General features: G+C 45.1%; 1 protein-coding gene across 1 annotated transcript in view; it reads left to right on the forward strand.

The window, feature by feature from the left end:
• Mtor (mechanistic target of rapamycin kinase) overlaps positions 1-13630 on the forward strand; it is a 104258-nt gene that overhangs the window by 57839 nt on the left and 32789 nt on the right. The window contains exons 28-31 of the mRNA XM_090335829.1: positions 1934-2009; positions 5076-5215; positions 9996-10096; positions 13045-13160. Of these exons, the coding sequence (XP_090191955.1) occupies positions 1934-2009; positions 5076-5215; positions 9996-10096; positions 13045-13160 (433 nt within the window). The remainder of the gene's footprint in view (positions 1-1933; positions 2010-5075; positions 5216-9995; positions 10097-13044; positions 13161-13630) is intronic.

Here is a 13630-nt window from a genome sequence, read left to right on the forward strand (position 1 = left end):
GTTATGGTGGGAAACTCACTACCCTTTGTGAGGTAGTTTTCCCATAGTAAGACAGGTTCCTCTTTTCTTCCCCTCCCTGGTCTCAGGGATACAGGGGCCAAGGGCTAATAGATGGGAAAGACTGAAGTATGCTTTGCAAATACGAAGTATTGGGTTATTACTTTCACAAATGTTAACTTTGTTAGTTCATCAGAGTTCTGGGAAGTTCTTTCTCAGTGTTGTTAGAAGAAATGTGGTGGAAATCTTTTAATAATATTTGTAACAGTAATCTCTTCCAATATTACCACATTGAACCCAAATCCTGGAATTTTCCCAAAAACACTAAAAATTAGTTCTACTCAAGAATACAGTTTGTACTCGTGGCAATAAATGAGATCCTTGCTCGTTAGATCAGTCTAGATTCCCAAGTTGGTATGTCACATTTTCTTATTTTGCCCTGCTAATAAACAAAATTGAATCATTGTAAGTCTATGACTACTCTTTCCCTGTCCTTCTACAGTACAGGCCTATTAGAATAAGGGTGTAAGCCCCATGGCTCTGCTGTTTCATGATATCCTTCTAGCCTCCAGCTCACCAATGCCAGGGACTGGGCCTTCCAGCCTTCATATGGTGACTGTCCTCAGATGACACTGAGCACTCACACTAGGGCCAGGGACTCTCCACACAAGGGACTGTCCATGAAAGTTCCCTTTACACCTTCCCTAGACGGACTGGAAGGTCCCCAAGGAGCCTTCTGAATTTGAAATGTGTTTTGTAATCATGGGACATTCGATTATTATTTCACAACTGTTTTGACTCTGGCAGGGGGACAGTCAGCATGGCTGCACAGCCATGGCTCCAGGGTTATAGGTTGTGTCATCCACATGTATGGCTAGCCTCAGTGGCACCTGTGTGGGCTTATGTGCTTTAAAAAAATTTATTTAATACCAGTAGTCACCTTGGAACTCTGGGTACCAGTGCTCAGGTTTTTCCACTCATAACTGGTACCCTACCACTTGAGCCATACCTCCAGTCCTCTTTTTGTGAGCTTAGAATCCCAACCATTTTGATTAATTTTATTTCTATTATTGAAAATAACTGATGAGACCTAAAGTTTAAGAGTTCGGATGGATCCACAGGGTCATGCACTACAACACAGAGGTTGGGATCTAAGCTTTCTACTTTTAAAAAATGGGTTGTGGCTCCTAAAATAACATGGGTTCTAGCCCCAGCACCAAAGGAAAAAAAAAAGAGAGAGAAATGAGGAGGGAGGGAGAAGGAAAGGAAATAGAGGAAAAGGAATAGAAGGGAGGGAAAAGCAGAGAAAGGGAGTGGAAGGAAGGAAAAGGAAAGATCTGTTATCTGACCAGAAACATCTGAGAGGAAACACTGCTGGGTGAGGCACAGGCCCAGAGCACCAAATGTTAGAGTTCTTGTAGCTACTCTGAAACCAAAGATAGGGGATCAGAAGTCTTTGCTTAAGTCCAGTACAGAGGCTCAAGCCTATAATTCTTGCTACTTGGGAGGTGGAGAAAAGAGATCATGATTCAAGTCTAACTCAGGCAAAAAGGTTTGGAAGCTAATTCAGCCAACGACTGGGGGCAGACAGTAGCCCACCCACCTCTGTTATGCCCAGGAAGCACAGTTTTGGAGAATTGCAGCCCAGGGTGGCCCAAACGTAAAGTAAGACCCAAGCTCTAAAGTAACCAATAGAAAAAGGGGCAGGAGATGTGGTGCAAGATGTAGAATGCCTGCTTAGCAAACCAGAGGCCTTGAATGCAATCCCCAGAGGCCCCAAAATACTCTCAGGTGAAATCATTGAGCGAGAGCTTAGTGGACAGTAATAGATGACCGATGCTCATCGGAAAAACCTTGTCCCCAGCCCATTACCCCCACACTTCCATCCTTAGTCTAGCCGTGCTAGTGTAACCACCTTTTCCTTTTGTTTCCTCAGCATTAATAATAAGCTGCAGCAGCCCGAGGCAGCAGCTGGGGTGTTAGACTATGCCATGAAACACTTTGGAGAGCTGGTAAGTTCCTCGTTACTTCTAGGAAATCAAGAGGAAGAGACATGGCTAATAGCCACTGGCTGCCCCCTTGAGAAAGCTGCTTTGCAGTTCTGTTGTTTTTCCCTGTGTATAACTGTCTAACCCAGACTTAAGGGTGAGAGGGACAATGGCTCTCAGGACTGCATTCATACTGAGCAGTGATGAGACAATGTTAACAGCTCTAACACATGCCTCACCCTCGGCTCAGTGTTCATGTGTCTTATCTAATTCAGTCTTCACAAGAATACTCTGAAGCCAGGCACCGTGGCTCACACCTGTAATCCTAGCTACTCAGGAGGCTGAGATCTGAGGATCATGGTTCAAAGCCAGCCCAGGCACAAAAGTCTGTGAGATTCTTATCTCCAATTAACTACCAGAAAACCAGAAGTGATGCTGTGGCTCAAGCGGTAGCATGGTAGCCTTGAGCTTAAATGCGTATGAGCAGCACCCAGGTCCCAGAGATCAAGTCCCATGACCCACTTAAAAAAAAAAAGAACAGGGGCTGGGAGTTTGGCTTAGTGGTAGAGTGCCTAGCATGCACGAAGACCCTGGTTCAATTCCTCGGTACCACACACATAGAAAATATGCCAGAAGTGGTGCTGTGGCTCAAGTGGTAGAGCTCTAGCCTTGAGAAAACCCAGGACTGCTCAGGCCCTGAGCCTAAGCCCAGTACTGGCCAAAAAAAACCCAAAAACTGTGAATTACCTACCATTGTTAACCCATTTGACTGATGAGGAATCTGTGGGCCCAACCGGTTCAAGACTTGTCTGACCTAACAGAACAAATAAATAGAAGCAGTACTGGAACCAGGCTGATTTGGTATTCAACCTGATCAAAATTGTCCTTGTAAACTGGCCAATTGCATTGTGTCTGGACCACAGTTAAGATTGCAGAAGGATCTGTAACCAGTTCTCCCAGAAAGAAAGAAAAAAAAAATTCATTCTATAATTTAGGCTGAAATAAAGGCATTTTTCATTCCATTGTTGCTTAGATAGCTGCTTCCACAGTCTTTGTCCTGCTGATATTAAAACATTCCCTTTACTCCTTGGAGTCTTGCAGAGGGTGTTTTGATAATCCCAGAATTATAAAGCACTAACTTAATCAATTTAGCCTTGAATTCCTTAAAGGGCCAAGAAACTCTGAGGCCATATGTTTGATGAGGAGCCTTTTATTAATGGTGTGGATTACCTACATCCTTAATCAAGAGCCAGGGGGTAAGAATGAAGAAAATTATGAATTCCTTGCTGTTTATTTTTATTTGATTGTCTATGATTTTGCCTTCAGTCATTTGGACTGAAACTTTTAAGGTAATCCTTGAGCACATATTATCTGTAACTAGACTAACACAGCGTCTTCTCAGATAACAAAATAGAAGGAAAAATATCTCATCTATCTTTGCCATAGTACTTTTGTTCCCAGTGAGCAGAAAGTACACTCCGACGTAGTATACCATTCTCCACCTGGGCCAGCCTGTACTGTGCTGTCACGTCCCCAGAGCTCAGACCCTAGTAAGTGCTGATAGAAATAAGAGCTGTAACACACTGGGCTCTGCCAACAGAAAGCCTGTACTCCGGTGCTCAGAAGGCCACCCATAAATGAAAGTGTCTCCGTCTTGGGTTCTAAGGTGGCCATTAGCTCTGGGATCGTTGTTAAACTGTGGTGGATTTTCTGTTCTATTTAGGTAGCTGAATCATATTAAGCTTGACAATGGCTGGCTTTTTCTTGGCGGAGCCTGTGCTTTCTCAGCACAATTTATGGAACAGGAATCTCATTAGAATTTTGTGTGATTCATTGCCTACACCTTATAGTTTCTGCAATCCATCGCAATTCAAAATATCCTGCCCCCTGCTTGACCTGTTCCATATGCTCCTCTCTCTACTTTCTGAGGTTCACAGAACATGTGCCACGCATTCGTCACTGGCTCCTTGTGTAGAAATCCAACATGGGAAATTTATCCAGGCTCCATTTCATCTAAGATTTTTTTGCGTTTTACACTTTCTCTGTCAGTCACTCTTCTGTCCATTATAGAAACCCTCGTGCCAAGCTTCACTAGTTGTGGAGGAAGGCACTTGGAAGCAGGGGCGGCAAAAGGCATTGGCTCTTCCAGTCCTCACTAGCAGGAGGCGTAGGTTGACAATGTGCTGTAGAAATGACCTTGCTTCCTCAGACCAGGCAGCTCAGCAGAGTGGTCATTAGTACACAGATACACAGACATCAATTTTATTTAGAAAGAGAAGGGTAATGGGAGAAACTAATGTGGGCCCTGCATTCTGTCCCACACATTCATGTCATTGTTAGGAGAACTCCCTGGAGAGCCACTTCCCTGCTCTGTTGGAGAAATAGTCCATTACTGAGCTGATTAAGCCCAGAAGACAAACTGAGGCCGAAGACAGAAGGCAGACATAGAAAACACATGGAACAGTGTCCTGGTCGGACACCGGAGGCCCATAGAGCATCTTGCCCAAGTGCACAACCCTGTCAGCGTGGCGCTCTGTCGGCCAGGGCAGTGGAATCCTGCCTTTGGCCCTGATGCTGGAAGGGTGGCCAAGCACCACACAGGAGACTTGTTGGCGGGGAAAGGTTGCCCAGAGAATTTTAAGTGGTAGTATTCTATTGTATTTTAAGTTATTTCCTGAAAGCTTAAAAAAATGCCTTAAGAATTCAGAGAATCAAGAATTTGCAAAAGTGATTTGTCTTAAAGAAATGCAGATGTGGCCTGTGTGCTGGCCTTCCTGGCCTCATCAGGCAGCCCAGCATTCGCCTTCTAGCAGAGAGATCCTGCCCTTAGCACCTTTCCAGCTCTGTGGAGACCCACCTTCCCTGTCCTCCTGGCTCCTGATCAGGATAGAAGTGGGGCTGTGGATGGAGCATGGCCTGACATGTGCTGTGAGTTTATCTGAGAATCCACCAAGCAGCCCACCTCCAGATACCCAGAAGTGTTCCTCAGATCGGGCCCAGGCGTACTGGGATGGCCACGTGTCATGTGCAGAGCACACCACCCGAGGAAAAGGGCTGTGGCTCCCCCTCGTCCTTCTTTCCCATTTGCAGGAGATCCAGGCCACCTGGTATGAGAAACTGCACGAGTGGGAGGATGCCCTCGTGGCCTACGATAAGAAGATGGACACCAACAAGGATGACCCAGAGCTGATGCTGGGCCGCATGCGCTGCCTCGAGGCCTTGGGGGAGTGGTGAGCCATATCCGCGATGGCCTCCTCGGCCATGCGGACTTTGGTTTTGTTTGTTGTTTTGTTTGTCTGTTTTGTGGAGGTTAGTGCTGCAGTTTGAACTCAGGGCCTTGTACTTGCTTGCCTGACTTGCTCAGCTAGCACCCCACCACTTGAGCCGTGCCTCTAACCCTACTTTTTGCTGGTTATTTGGAACACAGAGTCTCATGACTTTTCTGGCCGAGCTGGCTTCAAACCTCACCCCTGCAGATCTCAGCCTCCTGAATAGCTGGGCTTGCAGTTGTGAGCCACTGCTCTTGGCGGAGACTGATGAGTCTTCCGTTCTCCCCGCAGGTCATCACTTCTTTCACTTGACATTGTCCTGGGAATCATCTGTCACTAGTGTTTTGAATATCTATTCAGCTTCAGCTGCCAAATAGAAAAGCAGAATTTTTTTTCAGTGCTGCCATTTGAACTCAGGGCCTCTCACTTGCTGAGCAGGTACTCTACCACGTGAGCCGTGACCTCATCCCACATAAGATAGCTTTGGGTGTCCTTCTTGTCACTACAACTACTTTACTACTTATCTGCAGTCTTGATTTTTCTTTTTCTTTTTTTTCTCCCAGTCCTGGGTCTTGAACTCAGCACCTAGATGCTGTTCCTGGGCTATTTTGCTCAAGACTTGAGCTCTACTACTTTGAGCCACAGTGCCACTTCTGGTTTTCTGGCAGTTAATTGGAGAGGAAAGAGTCACAGACTTTCCTGCCTGGACTGTCTTTGAGCCACAGTCCTCAGCTCTCAGCCTCCTAAGTAGCTAGGATTGCAGACGTGAGCCGTCAGAAGGCCGGTTTCTTCTTGCTTCAATGAGCTCTTGCTAATTCTTTCAGGAAATAGAAATAGTGACTGCCCTCTCCGGGCACTTCACCTTTCTGGACTACTACTTACTTTGTGTATCACAGTGTGCCAGAATGAAGGACACAAAGAGAGAAAACCTAGTCTCTTCTGTGAAGGTGATGAGCCAAGTTACTAAAGCTAAGCGGACTTCATGTCGCCACACCTACTTTACACATATTCTTTTGAAAAAATGATCCTTTGTTTCCTCAATAAAAAGGTTTTTAATAATCTAGACCCCAATGGCTCATGCCTAGAAGGCACCGAGATCTCAGATTGTGACTTAGAGCCAGCCTAAGGCAGATAAATCCACAACTCTTCAATTAACCTACCCCCCCCCCCAAAAAAAACAATGTAGGGGTGTGGCTTCAGTGTTAGAGAGCTATTGTGAGTGAGAGCTCAAGACCTGGAGGTAAATAATCCCTTGCCCCCAGTACCAGAACCATGGCTTCCTGCTCCCTTGGCTTTCTACCATTTGAGCCTCACCCCCAGCATCTGCATGAAAATTTAATATCAATGAATTTAGCCCTGGGCATTGGATCATTCATAGATAAATAGAAAAATAAATAGATGTGTAAAATGGTTTGAAATCAGCTTAATTGCCTAGGTGAAGCATTATTAGGAAGATTCAAAAGCGTTATGGATTTATTTCCATAAACGTTTCAGAGTTCATTCCAATCTGCTTCCTGAGTTTATATACAAAAGCTGTTTTAAAGCCAGGCATGGTGGCTCACACCTGTGCTTCTCAGGAGACTGAGATCTGAGGCTCTCACATCCAAGCCAGCCCAGGCATTGAAGTCAGTGAGACTCTTATCTCCAATTAACCACTAGAAAACTGGAAGTAGCACTGTGGCTCAAGGGGTAGGGCAGTAACCTTGAGCTGAAGAGCTCAGGGACAGTGCCAGGCCCAGAATTCAAGCCCCATGACCAATCAAAAAAAAAAAAAAAAAAGCTGTTTTAGGTCTGCTGGGTATCTGAAATAGTCCTAAATAGCACATGGAGCTATTTAAATACAATTTAAAATGCTTTCCTCAGTCACATTTAGTGCCACGAGGTGACTGCTGTCCCAGGCAGTGCACACTATCTCCATCCTAGACTTTGCCATGCAGTGCCACTGGGGGCAAAAGACTATCTGTTTAGAATTAGCCACATTATTTCCAGCACTTTTTTTCTCCTCACAAATCTGCTTTTCTTTAGTCATATCTTCTTCAAAGGAAGATGAGACAAGGATAAAAGTTGTTAAAATTGAGCTCTAACCAATTCCTGAAATGCTTAAGTGTTTCCTGGTGGCTGTTGGGTTTACATGTGAACATCACAGCCTGGCTTTCAAAGCCTTGCTTTTTTGTTATGTTTTAGTTTTGGTTTTTGAGGCAGTGTCTTATTTTATATACTCTTGACTTCAACTCTCAATCTTCCTGCACCAGTCTCCTGAGTGCTAGGATTACAGGTCCAGCCTCAAAGATTTTTTCTTTTTTATTGTGGCTCCAACCCAGTTCTTTATTCCATTTCTCATTAGCCTCTATCTCAAATCCTACCTCTGGCAGATGCTTTGCTCTTCTCCAAACCCTGCATTCATTTGTGTCACTGCCTTCTTCTTCTGCTTCTTTTCAGCTTTTTGAAAACCTCCCCACCATACTTCCTTCTTAAAGTATTTTCTGTCCTTTCCCTTCCACATACCCTTTCTTTCCAACTTAGAGATGACCACTCTCACAGGCTAGGCTAGCTTGGGTACTGCAAAAGAGATGTGAGATGTGATTACTGGAGGTGGGATTTCATCCAGTCCCTCATTGCACTTGAGGAGACCATCTCAGTTGACACAGTGGCCTGAGGTCTCCCAACGCTGCACTTCTCGGTCCTGTATTCCTCTGATCTCTTGGGTTCTTTCCAGTTTTATAATTACCTATAAAGTATAAGTGGCTAGTAGTGCTGACCAAGGGATTTAAGAATGCTGGAGACTAAATAGATTTAAAAAGAGATGAAAGAAGCAGAATTATTTTCCTGATCATATGCAAGTTTTTGATATGCTTCATTCTGTCAGTTCTGTTTAGAGTGCAATTTCTGAATTTCTTTTGCTTTAAGCATATCCATATTCCGAACCTGCCTGGGGCAAGTATTCTCCTAGAGTCGTCTGAGGAATGGTGTGGAATTGCCAATGAGTTAAGAGGTTCACTTTCCCCAAATTCATTGCCTCCAGGAAGCTGATCCCAGGCCTTGCTAGGCAAGTTGCTGGATCAGTGAATCACACCTCACCTCTTAAGGATTATATAGTCTCTGTTTGGTTTTGATACTGGGGTTTGAACTCAGAGCCTTGCACCTCCTAGGCAGGCATTCCACCACTTGAGCCACGTCCCCAGGCCCTTTTGCTTTTGTTGTTATTATTATTATTTTTTTTTTTTTGCCAGTCCTGGGCTTGGGCTGAGGGCCTGAGCACTGTCCTTGGGTTTTCTCAAGGCTATCACCCTACCCTTGAGCCAAGCCCCACTTCCTATTTTCTACAGTTTAATTGGAGATAAGAGTCTCAAGTCCTTTTGTGCCCGGCTGGCTTTGAACCTTGATCCTCAGATCTCAGCCTCCTGAGTAGCTAGAATTATAGGCATGAGCAACACTCAGCTTTTTATAGGTTGAGATGGTGGTCTCCTGACCTTTTTGGCTAGGCTAACCTTAAACCTGGATCCACCCCCCACCCCAATCTCTGCCTCCAGACTAGCTAGTATTTTTAGGTAGGAGCCAGTATGCCCAACCTGGAGAGTACAATTTTAACATCAGTAGAAATTCTCTGTGCGCACGCACACACACACACACACGCATATTTGCCAGTCACACTTGAACTTGAACTAGGGCCTGGGCATTGTCGCTGAGCTGCTTTTGCTCAAGTCTAGCACTCTACCACTTGAGCCATTGCACCACTTCTGGCTTTTTCTGTTTATGAGGTACTAAGGCTTTATGCATGCAAGGCAAACACTCTACCACTAAGCCACAGTCCCAGCCCTAGTCCTGAGGCTTTTGAATGCAGGCCTGGGTACTCTCCCTGGCTTTTTCTGCTCAAGGCTAATGCTCTTACTATTTCAGCTACACCTCTACTTCTGGCTTTTTGTTAATTTGAAAAGAGAATCTCATGGACTTTCCTGCCCTGGCTGGCTTCAAACCATGATCCTCAGATCTCAACCTCCTGAGTAGCTAGGATTACAGACATGAGCCACTGGCACATGGCTGAAATTCCCTATTCTTGACAAAGCTTCTACTCTGTGTGCTGGAATCTCTTAAGTACCATTTATTTCCCTATTCTTCTCTCTATGTACTGGCTTCTACTCTTATGTACTGGAATCTCTTAAGTACCATTTGTATGTCCATATGTCTAGTCCTTATCTATATACTCGGGTATTGCATAATACTCTGAGAGTAAGCAGTATCTTGATTTCTGGTTAATGCAGTATTTTAGAGATTGACTTCATGTGGGCCTCATCTTAGACTGAATCCATTTGTCCAATACTGTTTTTAAAAGCTAGCTCTCCCTATAACTTTGAGCCCAAAATGAATGCCCAGATGTGTCTCTTCTGATTGCTTTCTCTGTAGATTTGCCAAAAGGAAACATCCCAGATTGTGCTGGCAGAGGAGATGATATTTAATATTTATGAAGAAGCCAGATGTTCAGTATATTTTACTTGACACAGTTAGATCAGAGTCTTGATAAACTCACATTCAGGTTATGAGCACCAACCCACAAGGACCACAAATAGCTCATCCACTTCCCTATTATATGACCTGCAAGGAAGTGCTTTGTATGTAAAGGCTCCCAGTTTGAGGCAGACTCCATCATGCTCCCTCCTCCAGATAATCCCCAAGCAGAAGAGAAAGGTTGGTGAACTGTAGAGGGAATTTGGAGTAAACTGACTTCATATATCTTTTCCTTCAGGGGGCAGCTCCACCAGCAGTGCTGTGAAAAATGGACGCTGGTGAATGATGAGACCCAAGCCAAGATGGCTCGGATGGCGGCTGCGGCTGCATGGGGCTTAGGTAAGGCTCTTCCCAGGTACCCAGACAAGGTAGAGTGGGTGAAACTGGAGCTCTGTCAGGAGGCTGCAGTAGGGATGTCTGCCAATATAAACCCATCACTGTCTACTCATTTCTCAATATCACATTTGCCCTTTTTTGTTTTTGTTTTGTTTGCCAGTCCCAGGGCTTGAACTCAGGACCTGAGCACTGTCCTTGGGCTTTCTAGAGCTCTACCACTTGAGGTACAGGACCACCTCTGGCTTTTTCAATGTATGTGGTACCAGAACCCTAGCCTTTGTGCATACTAGGCAAGACTCTACCACGAGGCCATACTCCTGGCCCCACATTTGCCCTTTTCTACCTTGTGGTTTCAACTAACTCATGAGACATGAGTACAATTAGATCTTCATGGGAGACTAAGGAAACCAGCAGATAGGTTCAGACCGAGAGGCAGTTGGTGAGGGCCATATGCCTGCACTCCGGTCAGACACTTCTGACACCAGAAGCGTCAGATTTCTACCACACACACCTTCCCTGTCAGACCTTAGCTCTGCTTCCTGTGATCCAGTTTCGTTCCATTACTGTTTACCTAGAAATCATGTCAGACCCCCTCCAAGAGACTCCACCTACTTCAGGCACCAGGTTGCCAGTACCAGGCTGTCTTGTGTTTCTAACTAAACTACTATAAATCAGGATTCCCGCAGCCTCCCCCTCAAGTTTCATGATTCATTAGGGTACTCATAGAACTCCAGGAAGTACTTTACGTGTTTTGTTCTGTTTTATTGGGGATTGAACTTGGACCTCAGGCTTGCTAGGCAAGTGCTTTAACATTTGAAACCACCAATCCTGTTTACCAATTTATTGTGGAGAATGCAGGTGAACAGTTACAGCAGGGGAGGTCCAGAAGGGTCTTTAGCAAAAAAGCTTAAGGGTACAACCCTTTGGATCTCATTGTTTGAGAACATTTTCTTTCTTTTTTTTTTCTTTTTCTTTTTTTTTTTTTTTTAATGCCTATAATGAGTCTTGAGTTTTTGTGCTCAAGGCCAGTGCTCTATCACTTGAGCCACAGCATTATTCCCAGCCTTTTCTGTTTATGTGATACTGAGGGATGGAAACCATGGCTTCATGCATGCTAAGCAAGCACTCTACAACTAAGCCACATTCCCAACCCCCCCCCAAATGTGTGTGTGTGTGTGTGTGTGTGTGTGTGTGTGTGTGTGTGTGTGTGTGTGTGTGTGTGTGTGTATGGGGTTTTTTTGTGTATTTTTGTGTGTGTATGTTTTTTGTGGGGTTTTGTTGTTGTTGTTTTTTTTTGTGGATCATGGGGCTTGGACTCTGGGCCTGGGCATTATCCCTGAGAACTTCAGCTCAAGGCTACCGCCCTATTCCTGGAGCCACAGCCCCACTTCCCTTTTCTAGTGATTACTTGGAGAAGAGTCTCAACAGTCTTTAGTGCCTGGGCTCTCTTTGAACCTTTTTCTGCAGATCTAAGCCTCCTGAGTAGCTAGGATTACAGGCATGAATTACCGTGACTGGCTCCAAATATATTTCTTATACCTCAAGGGATTTGTTTTTGTCTTCAATAAGATACTGGTTTATTTTTCTCTTTCAAATATGAAGACTAGAGATAGACTGTCCTAGACTGGCATTGCATCTCCATCACCAGTAATCTCTTTGCATTTGTCCACATTGTGTACTTAGTCCAGTATGGTTGTTGGAATTCTATCCAGTCTGTCTTCCTTTCACATGGGAGTGAAAGGAGAAGGCAGCCAAGTATCTTCTTATTTCTTATTGTGGAGCTTCCCTAACATTCAGAAGTTAAGAGAATAGCTATTAGACCCCTATCTGTCCTTCAACTCCAACAATTCCAACCATTTTGACCATTTTATTTCCTCTGCTCTCCATGCCAGAAACTTGCCCACCTCCCTTCTTATCTCAGAGAGTTGGAAAGTAGAGACTATCTTTGACTCCCTGTAGACAGGTAGATTTCTGACGGTTTGGCGAATGCAGCAGGTTCCTGAGAGGGTAGGCAAGGACAGAAAGGAATTCGTGGCTGTGCAACGTCACCTGTGGAGTCTGCAGCATAGAGGACAACCACCCACTTCCATTCTGCCCCTTCTGACTAACAGAGAAAGTTTCTATCCTTTCCTGTCGTGAGCCAGGACCGGATCCAGACGTCTTTAAAAACAAATTACTTCCTGAGGAGTCATCCTTTGCTATCTGCCTTTGCCGAGAGGCAGTAGGAATGGATGAGGCAATGGTCTGGAGTGAGAAGTAGAAAAATGCCTTGTAAAATCAACAGCTCTGCAGTTGACAGCGAATGAAGCCGATACTTAGGCAGATGGTGTGGGCAGTCCTGGCATCTGATGCATGTTCACTCCATTGTGGGCTGGGGAAGTGGGTGCCTCCCCTCAAATACAGCCATTTCCCCAGTCTAAGACAGCAAAACCTCATAACCCAGCCCATCTTTCTGTTCTAGCAGAACCTCTTACAGTAGTTACCCTCTTGAAGCTAACATATTGCCAGTGTACAGAGGCCAAACTGTTGAATCCCATCTGCAATCTGCATAATCATATTCAGTCATGTAGAGGAAAGCATCATTTTCAGTGTCCCACTGAACAAAGGTGCTTTACCTATATCAGGGCCATTATGATTTCATCTTACCTGGAGAAGCTGCAGGGTTTTCTGAGTTGGCTAGAAGCAACATTAAACCCATCTGATGTTGCTGCTCTGCTTCCTCTCATCTTCTGTGGGACCATGGGGCAGCCTATGGAGTGGAGTCCTATGTGTTGAAGACATATGTGGCTTTATTAAATCACTCTATACAGTCAATGCTGAGATCTGCAGAATTTGACACATCAGACTTCTGTTCCTGTTTTGTAGCACTAAAGCAAAGCACGCAATGACACACTTATTCGAGACGCTGCTCTCGCCCATGCAGTGCTTCTTTGCTTGTGTTTGTGAACCAGGTCAGTGGGACAGCATGGAAGAGTACACCTGTATGATCCCTCGGGACACCCATGACGGAGCATTTTATAGAGCTGTGCTGGCGCTACATCAGGACCTCTTCTCCTTAGCTCAACAGGTAAACACCTACCTGTGTCCTTCCCGGCCTTCCAGCAAAGAAAAAGTTACAGTCATGGCCTGTCGTCTCCTCAGTACGTGAATCTATGTAAATATGCTCCTGAACTCAGCTCTGTAGCTTGTTGCAAGGCCTTGGATGCGTAGCACTCCCTGAAGGCACAGCAGCAGGAACTGGTATGCTCTGTGCAGGGGAAGTCGGTTCTGGAAGCTACTATTGCAGTAGTGTCTCTGATCATTATGCCTTTTTATCACCTTGCCTTAGCACGTGTAGCGACAGAAGCTGTTAGGTGCACCAAAGCAGAATTTTAGAGAGCCAGTAATCCCCGCTGCACAGCACAAGTCAGTGACAGAGTGTCTGGCTGTACAGGGACACACATCGATTACCTTCAAAGAAGCTGTGCTGGCGGGCAGACTGGATTAATGAAATGATTGCATTCACCCCATCAAGCACTGAGCCCTTGGATAAGGTGT

Source organism: Megascapheus bottae, chromosome 6 (genome assembly GCF_031878675.1).
Source record: "Megascapheus bottae isolate mThoBot1 chromosome 6, mThoBot2.hap1, whole genome shotgun sequence".
NCBI lineage: Eukaryota > Metazoa > Chordata > Mammalia > Rodentia > Geomyidae > Megascapheus > Megascapheus bottae.